Source organism: Sander lucioperca, chromosome 10 (assembly GCF_008315115.2).
Source record: "Sander lucioperca isolate FBNREF2018 chromosome 10, SLUC_FBN_1.2, whole genome shotgun sequence".
Lineage (NCBI taxonomy): Eukaryota > Metazoa > Chordata > Actinopteri > Perciformes > Percidae > Sander > Sander lucioperca.
Genome location: NC_050182.1, coordinates 16814195 through 16827443, shown reverse-complemented (window position 1 = coordinate 16827443; position 13249 = coordinate 16814195). Strand labels below are relative to the sequence as shown.

The following is a 13249-nucleotide window of genomic DNA, read 5'->3' as shown; positions in this document are numbered from 1 at the left end:
TTTCAGGAGTTCGTGATGCATCTCTGCACCAGCATAAAATGAGCATGACTGCACCTGTGCATACAACAACTATTCACTGCATTTTGGAAAACATCCTCTGGTAGAGCAGCAGCAAAGAGGAGATAGGAAGGGATCCCAGACTGCTTGTGACTGCATCATGTTAGTAGTGAGTTAAACATAACATAAGGAGGGGGATGGGGTGGTAGCCTACTAGTCAGATTACCTCATCTAGCGCAATTTGTGTTGTTATAACCCTGATAGCTGAGCTCTATGCGAAAGAAAAAGGAACATATAACAGATTTTTTTTTAGGAGACATCCATCAGCAGTCAGTCATCATACCGGTGTTTTGCTTTCATCATCAAAAGGGTCTGCAAATTGGTAAATCATCTTTTACTGTCCCTTCAGATTAAAATCGGGTTTGAGGGTTTAGGTGTTAATCTTGCGGACAACAACAAGGTTGCGTTAGCTTTATGAATTGTGGACTGTCTGCATCCGCACCTCCTAATGGATTATCCATAATTCATCAGACAAATTCATTCCCGACCACGCTCTCTATTGCTTTACCTTAACTGCAACAGTGTTTCTCAACCACTAAATGAGCAAGGCAACTATAAAGCTAACACTAGCAAGACAGCGGTTTAAATTATTTTGTTACAACGTGACAAAGGAAATGAATGACAAAGCACTCGAGCAAAAAAACAAGACAGATTCAACTCTAAAGTAGACTTAACTACAGAATAAATACTTACATGTTGCTCCTGGCAGAGTACTTTCCTCCATTTCGGCGGCAATACCCTCGCTTTCTGTTCTTTTGTTCATTCAAACATGCGAGTTTCGGCTCTTCCTCTCACAGCGGCAGTCCTCTCATTCCTCAGGCCGAATAGGAGGGAAACTTGGTGGAGTCACTCCAGTTGCACCCGATGTCCTGAACGAAACGGGCAGGAAACCCTCCTGAAAGCGTCCGGACAGACCAGAGCAACAAAAAAAAACACTAACAAACACAAGCCAGTACCTGCCTGTCGATGGAGGCACCGGTGGCTGCGGCTTCTCCTCAGAGAAGTTACATAAAGAGGTATCGAGGGGGGATTGGGGAGAAAGAAAGCAGGGGAGGAGGAGTGAGAGAAGTTTATCACTCTCCGACACACCACAGCTGATGTTCTGCACTGGCGTATGGTCCCTCACTCGTTCTCCGATCGGACTGTACCATTACCAAGAGGGGGGTGCGGCAGATACCTACAGTATGTGTCGTAACACTTGCTAGATGTAACATAATGGAAGACAGATACAGGAACTTATACATCTTAAAACGCCTATATTATAATCATATGGCAGACTTTATTGATATAAACTAATTTCGTTATGTATAGAAAATAGCTGCCCCCTCTATTTTGATTGGGTTTATCCATCCACAAAACTACAATGCTCTAAGAGCCAGTTCATAGTTCACACTCAATAGAATTCTTCCCTTGGAAAACATGCCTTTGCTTTGACCAGCATGCTTGCTATATTTGCTTAGAGTTGCACATCCAACTCTAAGCACATGTGCAGGACAAAAACAGCATAAAAAGGAAAGGGAGAGGTAGTCCACACACTTATCTTTGCAACATGGTTCAACCTTTAAGGTATTCTGAATCAAGTTTCAGGTTTTGCATCAATAACTTTGGGTGCATGTTATATATTCAGTAGAGATGACAGAAACCAGAAAACATCACCCTAAAATCTTTGGAGACACTTTAATAAGGACCCCTCTGGGTCATTTTCTAAGAAACCCAAGGTTTTCCTGCTTATACAAAAAATATCTGAAAATTTAAAATTGCATGCAATAGAAGAAGAAGAATGTACTAAAGGAATCTCTACTACATGCATACTTGCATTTCAAAGGTGTATGTCAACATGCTTTCACATTAAGGGTAGCTTTTTCACTGTCTACAACTGAAACTCAACCATATAGTTAATGATTTGCACATGCATGTCATTTTAGTTTAAGGAGAACACTAGATTTTCCTGTCAGCCAGGTTTTTGTTTCGGATGATGGTGGTTTGATGAGTTAAACAAGTTACTCTACCCAAGATAGATCTACTGCAGAGTCATATATTTATGCTGTTTTTTAAATCAGAGACAACACAACCCAGTTCAAAACATAAAACTTAAAAATGATCTTTGTTACATAACCGTTTTAAATACTGCAGAGTGGCTTCTTGTCTACCACCTGTGGATCTCTCAGAGCATCTGCCAAGGTGGGGGCTGGGCCAGGGGCTGATCAGCACACTTAAGAGGGGACACCCCGTCAAAAAGGACCACAGTGGGGCTCTTTTGTGCAGCTGTTCGTCGTGTTCCCCAAAACCCCCAAGAGCCACCTGTCACTGCAACTGGAAAATGGGGGATGTTGAAGGAGGTGGGGGTTGGGTGTGCATGCTGTAGAGTGTTGTGGGTTTTACAGAATTAAAGCCGAATGAGTGACTGTTTAATGTGTCAATGTCTCAAAGTCTACTTGTACTGGTCATGACATTCTTCCTAATTGTCCTTGATGAATTCACACCATGACTCAAATAAATGCTTTTGTCAAAGATCCCAGTCCCCCTAAAGTTATTATAGTCTGTTAGATCTATCTGTAATTGAGTCACAGATAAGTATGGCAATTCATTTACTGAAAAAAAGAGCAATTAAGAGTTAATTTCCAATCCTTTCAAGTCAAGGAAAGATTGAAGGAGAGAGCAGGAAGCGTCTTTGTGCTAAGATCAATGACTTCACACCTCATCCAAAATTTAAGAATACACAAATATTTTGTTTATTTACAGGAAATAAAAGCCATATTTCTTTTTTACACCACCTTCGCCTTTAGTTACCAAGAGCTTAGACTGATTATTGAGCCTTTATTAAAACTCTTTCATGTCATATTACAAACTCAGCTAATGCACCAATTCAACCATTCCAGTCATAAAAGGGACATAACAGAAGAAATTTGAATATTTTGGACAAATAAAATATTGTGTGGTATTGTATTGCTGGTGAAAGTAAACCAAATGCATCAGAAGTCATGGACATTAACTCTACTTTCAAGTGCTCTGCAGATGCATGTTTTTAGATCTTTTGTGCTGCCTCTTAAATATTGAAAACCCTCCAATTCTTTCATCCTTTCATTCTCATCTCTATACCCAGCTCTTGAGCCAACACATGCACACGAACACCTGTGCACACAAAAAAGTATTTTGAATCAACAGCATTATTTCACACTAATGTTAGGGAGATTGCCGTCTCATATTTTTACAGTAACGAGACATACGGAGTATTATGCTAAGTGCTAAGCTTTTTTGAGAAATAAGAGTATGACAAGCTCTTAAAAACAGATAAACTAATTGGATGAGGCACATACAAATCCATTTACTTTCTGCAAAATACCGATTGAAATTAAAAGCAACATTCATTTAAAAAAAAAAAAAGTCAACAATTTATAAACTTTAATATTAAAATTAATTGAGAGTGGATATGACAAATACCAAACTGGGCACATTTTCTAACGTAACATATTTTCAACAAAAACAACTACATTATACACATAATTTAAATGGCTTTCTGAGTTTCCTAATATTTTATATCTTACCAGAAAAAAGGTAGCCTTGCCTATTTTTAAGATGTGACAGTGTTACAAATAAGCTACTGCTATTCAACCTTGCACACTAGACAGTATAGCCCAGGTGCCTGAGCCAGCAGTCTGATAGGTAAATTAAAGGGCTCAGGATAAAAGCATACCTCAAAGTCAGGAGGCGTGTGTCCATTTATCACACATCACTGTACCGTGCTGTGCTAATGAGCCATTCAAAGGAAGGTGGATGCAAATAGGGGGAAATAATGCAGTTGCCTTTGAACTGCATTTTAGATGTGCTGAAATGTTGCATGTCTTTTTAAAGTTCTGCAGACCAAAACGGTACATGGTGAACATACACATAAGTGTATTCTAGCACCTTTATCTGTCTTTCTACTTTCATATCCCTCTCTCCATGTATTGCCTTGAATAAATGGCAAGTTCTGTAAGCAACCTGTGAACCTGTGTCATCTCCATTTGTGAACTACTTGTGTGACCTCACTGCACACAGGAAGTGGAGCAAGCCCTCCTCCTCTATCCATCCCTCAGTGCTCAAGAAAGGACTTGATTTTGGGGCTGCAGCTGCACTCATCACTTAAAACACACACACACACACACACACACACACACACACACACACACACACACACACACACTGCCACTGATCGCCGTAAGCAGTTCATGCCTTGAAAAAAGGCAGTTAACAGAGAACACTGGGAATAAGAGAGTAAACACATCATTGCTACTAAGAGGATGTGATTGCATCAGTAAATACACATACCGAAAACAAGAGGAACCAACTAGAGAGATAAGAAAGCAAAGGAAAAAAATCTCAAAGGAAAAGGAAGAGGGAGTTTAGATCCAGTAACACTCTATGGAGCAACTGATACCGCAAAGAACTGAGAGCTGCCGATGAAGGCTTATCTGTGTAAAGATAGTATCCTGAAGTCTCTCTTTCTTTGCACCTCTTGTGAGTACTGTGCTGTTTGTGTGAAGCCCAGGTTTTCCAGGAGTGGAAATATTATATATTACAACTGTAAATTTGTTTTAAATTTGTAAATTTGTTTGTTGTAAATTTGTTCTTCTATATATATATATATATATATATATATACACACATACATACATACATACATACATACATACACATATATATATATATATATATATATATATATAGTTATATATATTTATATTCTGTTCCTAATATATATGTTGTCTGTATAATATATGTTGTTTGTATATCTGGAGTTTGTAACAATAATAATTTCCCCCTGGGATTATTAAAGTATTTCTGATTCTGATTCTGATTCTGAATGGCAACTCATGGCGGCACTACGGAAAGTCAGGGGAAGTCAGTAGGCTCCATCCTCTGAGGACCTCAAAAGTTGGACAAAATTCCATGACAATCCATCCAATAGTTAGAATAAAAGCCTACGTATTGTAAGAAAGCAGAGTTATGGAGCCCCCGAAAGATCACAGTGGAACTGTTTTTCTGATATTCTTCTCTAAGTTTTGCGTTCCTCAAATCCATAGAGAAAGGCCTATGTGGCTTAACAATGCGTTCTTTGCTAATGTTAATAGGAGCAGTAAAGAGTAGTAACGGCACAGCTACCATGTCCATAGAATCATAGATTCAACCAAATGCAGCCGTTTAACTATATCTACAGCCACAGCTTCACCCACAACAGCCAGGAAGCGGCTGCAATTGTGTTCACAGCCAGTGGCTATATAATGTCGGAGCTTGGCCTTACGAAAGAAGAAGTTTTGGAAAAAATTCTGACCATGACCCTTCAGGGGCTCCATAAATATTTGCTCATTTTAGAAAGTACTCAAAAAAGCACCCACGATTTATCGCCGTCCTATCACCTACAAAAAAAAATTTGCACCATCACTTTTGCATAAGAACGAGCTCCTATCATTTTATTCCAGGGAACATGGTCACCACCGGCACCGCTAGTGAGTCTAGAGGTCAGCTACTGTGAATGGCAAGGGTAACCCTCGGCCTGGTAATGAAACAACAATAGCAGGAATGTTCAGAATGTCCCCAGAGAACATAGACCCAGCCTACGTTATAGACTACTGAATACACTATCTCCGCCTTTAGCAAATGATAGCACTGTAGCAGGAGGGGTGGTGTAGCATCAAGGAAGGGTGGATACGAGGCTAACAATGAGGCATTTGCTGCTAAAATATGTTTGTTTGCACTTGCTTAATCTTTTCTAGCTAAGACATTTAGCAAAGACAGTTTTTGCACATAACATTTCAATCACGTCGTCGGTTACGTTTACAGTTGCTGGTTCAGTTTGCTGTCGGGCTTCAGAAAGCACCACACCAGTGTCTCGACTCAGGAGGGTCAAAGGTCACCTGCACCTGCAGGGGGCTGTAGATTCAGATAATTTATGATCATGTTGTCTTTTGTTTCCTGTAGTGTGATTTAATCAGACACATCATACTGGAAAAAATGTGTGTGTAAGCACAGACAGAAAGGTAGGGAGAGATAGTGTGGGAGTGTTGCCTGTTTCTTTGTGTTTCTCTCTGGGGTGCTGGGAAAAAAGAGCACTGTTTAGTCTGAATAATACAGATTTAGGCTGCCTCTCACTGTGGACTGGAAATTTGACTTGAGTTGGGAGGTCTTGATTTATTTGAGAGCCTTGTAATTTGCATGTTCTATTGTAGATTAATAAAAAAATCTATCTATCTATCTATCTAGAGAGAGCTGAATGTTGAGATTTGCAGCTTCATTGTATTAAGGCCGAACTAAGCTAGAATTCAATTTGAAGTCCTGGGTTTGAATCTTACAAAGTATCTCTCATTCCACTTCTGTCTCTCCTTGTTGGATCTATCAAAATACTTCAGTCAACAAAAGGGGTACTCCAGCTGTTTTGTACTGCACCGCCAAAATACTGGTTGACGCAGAGACAGATTAAAAAAATTATAGTCAAAACTGAAGCAGCAGTTGTTAGGATATCCTGACTTTTAATCCTTAGTGTGCTCCAGCCCCCGAAACACTGGATCCTATGTTTTCCATAATGCAACCACAATGACATCATCAGGGTTCCTTTTCAAACTTTGAAGAGCTCCCACCAGAGGAGGAGACACAATTGTTTTCATAGTACTACCAGTGACACGTACACTGACCCTTATGTGTAAAAACGGTGGAGTTCCCCTTTGAAAGAAACACCAGTGTCATTAGTGTTTTTTTATTTAGCGCAATTAAAAAATGAGTGGAGAAAAACTGTAGTGTTCTAAATCACTCCTTTGATTTTTTTCCCCCCTGAAATTTCCTGAAATTCTGGCATCAGGTACAGGACGTACAATCTTCTATCTAAGGGAACTCACAAATCCAAAACTGCCAACTACACGGCAGCAAGCATTTGTCCAAGGTCAACCAATGAATAGCATAACTCAGTCTTTGTTCGTGGATTTGTCAAGTCTATTTTTAAGGTAAACTACTTTAAACTGTTCTCCATATGGCATACAACACAGAAGGTAATTAACACAGCCCACCACTGCTCATAAACGCCTCTTGCACTGATCTTCCTTGAACAGTTTTTCCTGGCCTCTCTAACAACAGGTGGCTTTACCAGGGGCTTATTTCACCATCTTCCATGAGGAATGTGATTCCGCAGCAGTATGTCTCAAATAGCAGAGAGCCTGGCAGACCATGACGTAATGGCCTAAAACGTGCTATCAGTTAGAAGCAGGGCCAAAACACGTGGAGTTGGCTCCTCTCTCCGCTCACCCCCGGGGCCCCTCTCTATTCTCCTTTTCCTCATCTCTCTCTCCCTCACCCCCAGCCCTTCCACCTCCCTTCTGCTCCACCGCACTCTCTGTTTATGAGTGCATGAATCGCTCCATTTCACTATACCCAACTCCCAGCCCACTACCAATCCCACAACTGCTTCAATAAAGAAAGAAAGAAGTTCCCCCTCCCCGTGCTTTCATTTCCATGACAACCCACAATGAGGAGAGAGAGAGAGAGATGGAGGAAAATAGCAGAGGCAGAAAAAAAAACTTGAATGAGAGAGTGGGAGTGCCTTTCCTTGACCCCTGGTTCCATTTGCAAGGAGGGAAACTTACACTACAACAGCCTGAGTTTCAGTGAGGTTAAACTGGCCAATCAAGAGAGAAGCAGTACTGCTCAGTCAACATGCAAGGTGCCTCTTGAGCAAGCAAGTTAACTTAATTTTGCAGTCCTTTTCAAAATAGAAGTTACAAAGTGCTTTCCAGAAGGAATAAAGTAAATAGAGAAAAGAAAAGAGACAGAAAACAACATCAAGACAAGGTCTAAAGCCACGCTAGCAGCTGAGTGAGGGTGTATTAAGGCAGCTAAATGCTAATGTCAGCGTGCTAACATGCTCAAAATAAAAATGCAAACATGCGGATATTCAGCAGGGATACATTTTTTTCATGTATACTGTGTTAGTTTAGCATGATAGCATGCTAACAATTGATAATTAGCACTAAAAACAAAGTTTAGCTGAAGCTGATGGGATGCCATTCATTTTGCAGTTATTTTCTCATAAACCAAAGTATTGAACAAATTAAAATTTTCATCTGATGATAGTACTCACCAACGCAATCCCAGTTCACCCTGAGGGGGACAGTATATCATCTGAGAACCATGAAGGTCTGCATCAAACTTTGAGCGAATCCCTTAAGTATATGTTCAGATATTTCACTGGATAAGGGAAAAGTTTGACCTGCTCGTTGTGCTCAAGGAAAGTCAGGGGATCGCCATAGTCAGTAGGAGTCATCATCTGGGCACCATGATAGATATGTGTCCATAATATCTTGGAAATCATTCAATAATATTTCACTAAAAAAACTGTCTACCTCATGGTGGCAGTAGAGGAAAAATCAGGGGTTTACCAAAGTCTGGGGACCATGAATGTCTGCTCAAACTTTCATGGCAATCCATCCAATAGCTGAAGAGATATTTCCATCCGGATCAAATTGCATACTGATCAACATTGCCATCCCAGTTTATAGCTGCTAAGGAGACAAAGACAAACCACAGGAAGTAAAGTTATGTAAAGCAATATGCAGTACTTTCTACTTTCAAAACAGATGGGTGCAAATTCATTAATTTCCTTTTAACCTTTGAAATGTCTCATAAATACTAAAAGGTCACAAGTTCAGTCCTCTGCGATAGAAATCATTGATTCACTGTCATATGGATGGGTGGCCGTCAGAGAGACACAAACACAACAGAGATAAACAAAGGGTGAAAGGTCTCGAGGTCAAGCACCAGTGAAGCTTTGTCTCTCACACACGCACGCACGCACACACACACACACACACACACACACACACACACACACTCTTACACATGTGGATGCACACACACACACTCTTACACATGTGGATGCACACACACATAAGATTAGTTGTTTTAATTCAACTCCCTGGATTAAAACCAGGATTAATTATATATGCCTCAGCACTGGTGAGGGAATATTTCTGTCTAGCTGTAACCATCAATGCTGTCCATCCATTGTGTCAGTGCTGGTTTGGCCTGTTCTAATTCCAGCTGCTACTTATAGGCTATTCTTTTCCAAAACGGGCCTGAGTGGAACAGAAGTGACAACACGACACTATTGGCTTCCAGTTGATTGCTTGTAAGATTATTACTATGATTTTATGATTCTGTCGTCCTTCTGAGGGAGGCAAATACTGCAGCAGCAATTAACAGTTTCATGCAATGTGTGCAAAATATTTCCTAAAACAAATCTGTGAATGACAACTACTGTATCTAAACCAATACTGACTCAGTCTCAAGTTTCTGTGAGGTAATCCAGGACTAAATCATACTATTTATGTACACATGTAAAAATTCCAACACAGTATCAACATTCAGGGGAGTGACAGCAATGCATAGAATGTGCTCATTATCTGCTGCCATGTGATCATGTTGCACACTTCTACCGCACTGTAAAAAAAAAAAAACTGTATGGTGGGGGAAAGAGGTGTACCAATTTACCAAGGAAATAATGCGAAGAATGGCCCTGACGGGATACGTGTGTGTGAACGTAGTCAACGTATGCGATCACCTGCAGGCATGTAAGCATGTGAGTGCACACTTTATATAGACCTCAGTAATAGAAGCACAGCAGCCAGCTTGTTAGTGAGCTCTGTTGTTAAACTGGTAATTAACAAGCTCTTGAAGTGGTGGTGCTCTCAGGACCGATGGCACGATTTACTCTTCAGAATAAAAGTAAAAGTCAGATTCATGCTGCAACCCCACTGCTGCGTTTTTAATCAAACCAAGTAAGAAATGGTCAAATTTAGCTCTCCCCCGTGCATGTTTGCACAAGTTGAGCCCTGGACAGTGGGGAGACCTGTCCTATGGGAGCTGGCAAGCAAGAGGGTGAGCTCAGTAATCCCCGAGGTTCTGGGCCTCCCAGTGTGGCGTCCTCAATCCCCCCATGGCCATGCCAAAATCCCCTTGACAGCAGTCCTCATTATTTGCCTATCAGTGGCTTAGCCTCACCCCCAGTCTGAACAGAGATAGAGGGATTTACTGTAGAGAAGGAAGAACAGAGAAACACTTAAACAATACAAACACAATATCCTTATATCCCAGTTCATCTGAAATGTTGGAAACTAGAGAATTTGACCAGAAAGGAAAAATCTATCACGATGAAGACAAGATGATAAAAGTGAGTTTTAGTATCAAATTTAGTGTGAACAATGACAAGAAACTGTAACCATGACTGTGTACTCTGTTCATTGTAAACGGATCAATTTTCCTACATGAGCCGGTTGACACTGACTCGATGCACCATTATGTCTGATCAAAGCTAACATTTTGCATCCCATTAGCTGGACAACCCTAATGCTATTGTGTGTGTATAAAGCGTATTAGAATAAGGGGGACTCGGGGAGTTGCACTCACATTACATTCAATTATCTGTAATAGGAAATGAGTTTGAAGTGACAGCTGCTGCCTGCTTTGTAGCTGTAAGGCAATGTTACTCACAACGTAGGACATTAGCATCTCAACAACTGCTTTATGTCAGTTTGTATCGAATAAATCCGCCTCATCTATAAACTGTCAAGAAATCCAAGGGAGCCATGTGGATACAGGTTTTAATTCCAGCTGAAGAACAACAGTTCATCTTACTTATTAGCAAATAGCAGTTTTAAGCAGTAACATTATCTGCTGTAGGTTTGACAGAAAACGACACACCTTTATACATATTTTTTTGAGAAAAAAAAATCCTCTAGGTCACCATTCAGAGGCTTTCAAATTCAGGATAAATATTTGCACACTCTATTGTATAATTATTTACGCTACCTAATTATTAGCATGTAATATCAGTGAAAAAAAGGAATGTCATATAATCAAGATTTCTTTTTTGTATTTATCAAAAGATTAATTTATTACACAAATAACAGGGAGGCAGGGGAGTGGAATGAGGAGACAGGATGGTGCCAAATTGAATTTAGTTGATAGTATTCATTTCCTTTCTGACACCATCCAAGGACAAAGCAGACAGATGCCCGGCCTGATTTACTGACCTTGCGCCTTCTGATTTGTCTAGCATTCTGGATTATTGCAGAGGTAAATCAAAGTTTGTCATCTTCACTGCGAGAGGCCTGTATTAGTATTTTCGCCAAAAGGGATGGAGAGGTTGGTTTTTGGACCTTATGCTTAATGAATATTGTCATAAATCTATAAAGACAGGGAAGACAAATGCCAGTTTTAAATTATAGTATGAGTTGCTGTTGTGTATACTGGATGCAACACTGCAGCGGATTTTAATTACTTTCTTGACAGCGTGTAGGGTGAGGAATATTGAACATGTATATAAAAATACCTTAAAGTGCCCATATTATGAAAAAAATCACTTTCTGGGATTTGGGGTGTTATGTTGTGTCTCTGGTGCCTCCACACACATACAAACTTTGAAAAAAATCCACCCATGCTGTTTAGAGTGAGATACAGTTTCTGAATGTGTCCTGCCTTCAGTCTCTGGGTGAGCTGTTCAAAATCGGCACGGCTTGTGATGTCACAAGCCGAAACGAGCAGGCTAACCGCAACCATTAGCTCGTAGCGTTAGCATGCTAACGCTAATGCTAACGCTAGCATGCTAACGCTAGCATGCTACCTCGTTCTCAGTAGCAAAGCACTGCTACAACACACACAAGTTCACCATAATCTACAAAAGAACTACTTCCATGTGCGCCCTCATTTAGAAGTCTCCCAGCTAATCCTGCCTTGTAACTGACCGAAGTTGTAGAAACAGCGACCAGCTGAAAAGAGGATCTGCAGCAGTGAGAGAGAGCACTGCAGTACAACACAAATATGGTGTTTTTTGAAAATTAAACCATGTAAACCTATTCTGGTACAACCTTAAAATACAATTATGAACCTGAAAATGAGCATAATATGGCTGCTTTAAATTATCAGTTAGATAGGTACACTAGGTCACACAAGGCCATGTAAAAGAAATATGAACACACCCTTTAAAATAATTTTACAGCCAGTTGTTCAGAACAAAATGATGAATAAGACATTAGTAATATATTTAGTAGGTGCCATGGCTATCAGGAGCCAAGCCCAGTCTCTCAATGAATTCATAAAACACACACACACACACACACACACACACACACCTTTCTATGTGTGACGTGTTTTCGCCTACAGCTCTATCACCTAACGTTCTGATCCTGACCTTTCCTTCCTGCCCTTTTTATTTTCATTCTAATATTACTCCGGCCCAACTTATAAAATCTAAACAGTTAACTTGTACCATGAAAAAGTGAGGACGAGACAAAATGATTTATCAGAGTAAAAGAAGTCTAAAACTCAAAACAGCAAACCTACACAGAAGCACGGCCAAACAATAAAACACACACATACCATAGACACAGACAGACATTCAAGTAAAGCCTGTGTCCCTGTTCCTAAGGAGATGTCAACATTGTGAAAACAGATGAGGGAACACGTGCGGAATTTCAACACTGTTCACCACCTCATCACTTCTTCCAGCCTACGTCCCTCGCTGCAACAAACAAATTGCTGCATGCAGATAAGCCAGTCTGAAAGATTTAAGGTTCCTGTTTATTATCTGAATGAGTTTTAACAGGATATACAGTACAAGTGATCTGTGTGCCAGAATTCAGAGACATTTGTCTTAAATACAGTAGGCGTTTAATAACTTAGGTTAAGTTTTCTGTAAAACACAATAAAACAGCATCATCATAATCTATTAAAATATAGTTTGCAGACAACTTAATACTCTAGGCAGTATTTTTTAATGACGGCATAATTGTAGTCCCACTTGCCAAAGTCCTGAGAAAATGTATTAAAGTGCTCATATTGTGCTTTTTGGCTTTTTCCTTTTCCTTTACTGTTATATATCTTTTTTGTGCATGTAATAGTTTTACAAAAAGGTAAAAAGCCCAAAGTCCTCCCCAAAGGGACTTACCATCTCCAACAGAAAACACTCTTCAAACTGCTCCAAACAGCTCTATTGTAGTCCAGACTTTCTTTACTTCCGTGACGAACGTGCATCACTTTGTAACACGTTATAATGCTCGCCTAGCTGCTAGCGTGAAACGCCCTCATACTCTGCTTCTGACTAGCTAGCAGTGCTTACCTAGGTACTGAGCATGTGCGACTCCCAACAAAGATGGAATAGAAGTGTGATGCC

At 40.1% G+C, this 13249-nt stretch overlaps 1 protein-coding gene and 1 long non-coding RNA gene across 5 annotated transcripts in view; one reads left to right on the top strand and one right to left on the bottom strand.

Annotated features, from left to right (window-relative positions):
• The window catches only part of map7d1a (MAP7 domain containing 1a), a 43163-nt gene extending 41998 nt beyond the window's left edge, over nucleotides 1–1165 (bottom strand). For all 4 annotated transcript variants that reach the window (XM_036006141.1, XM_031289848.2, XM_036006146.1 and 1 more), the window contains exon 1: nucleotides 751–1165. In XM_036006141.1, coding sequence (XP_035862034.1) covers nucleotides 751–820 — 70 coding nt within the window. In that variant the 5' untranslated portion in view covers nucleotides 821–1165. The remainder of the gene's footprint in view (nucleotides 1–750) is intronic.
• Nucleotides 1166–2981: 1816 nt separating this feature from the next.
• LOC118496156 lies at nucleotides 2982–13009 on the top strand. The gene is made up of 3 exons (XR_004898643.1): nucleotides 2982–2992; nucleotides 3289–3299; nucleotides 12817–13009. It is a non-coding gene; the product is annotated as an uncharacterized LOC118496156 (long non-coding RNA).
• The last annotated feature ends 240 nt before the right edge of the window (nucleotides 13010–13249 follow it).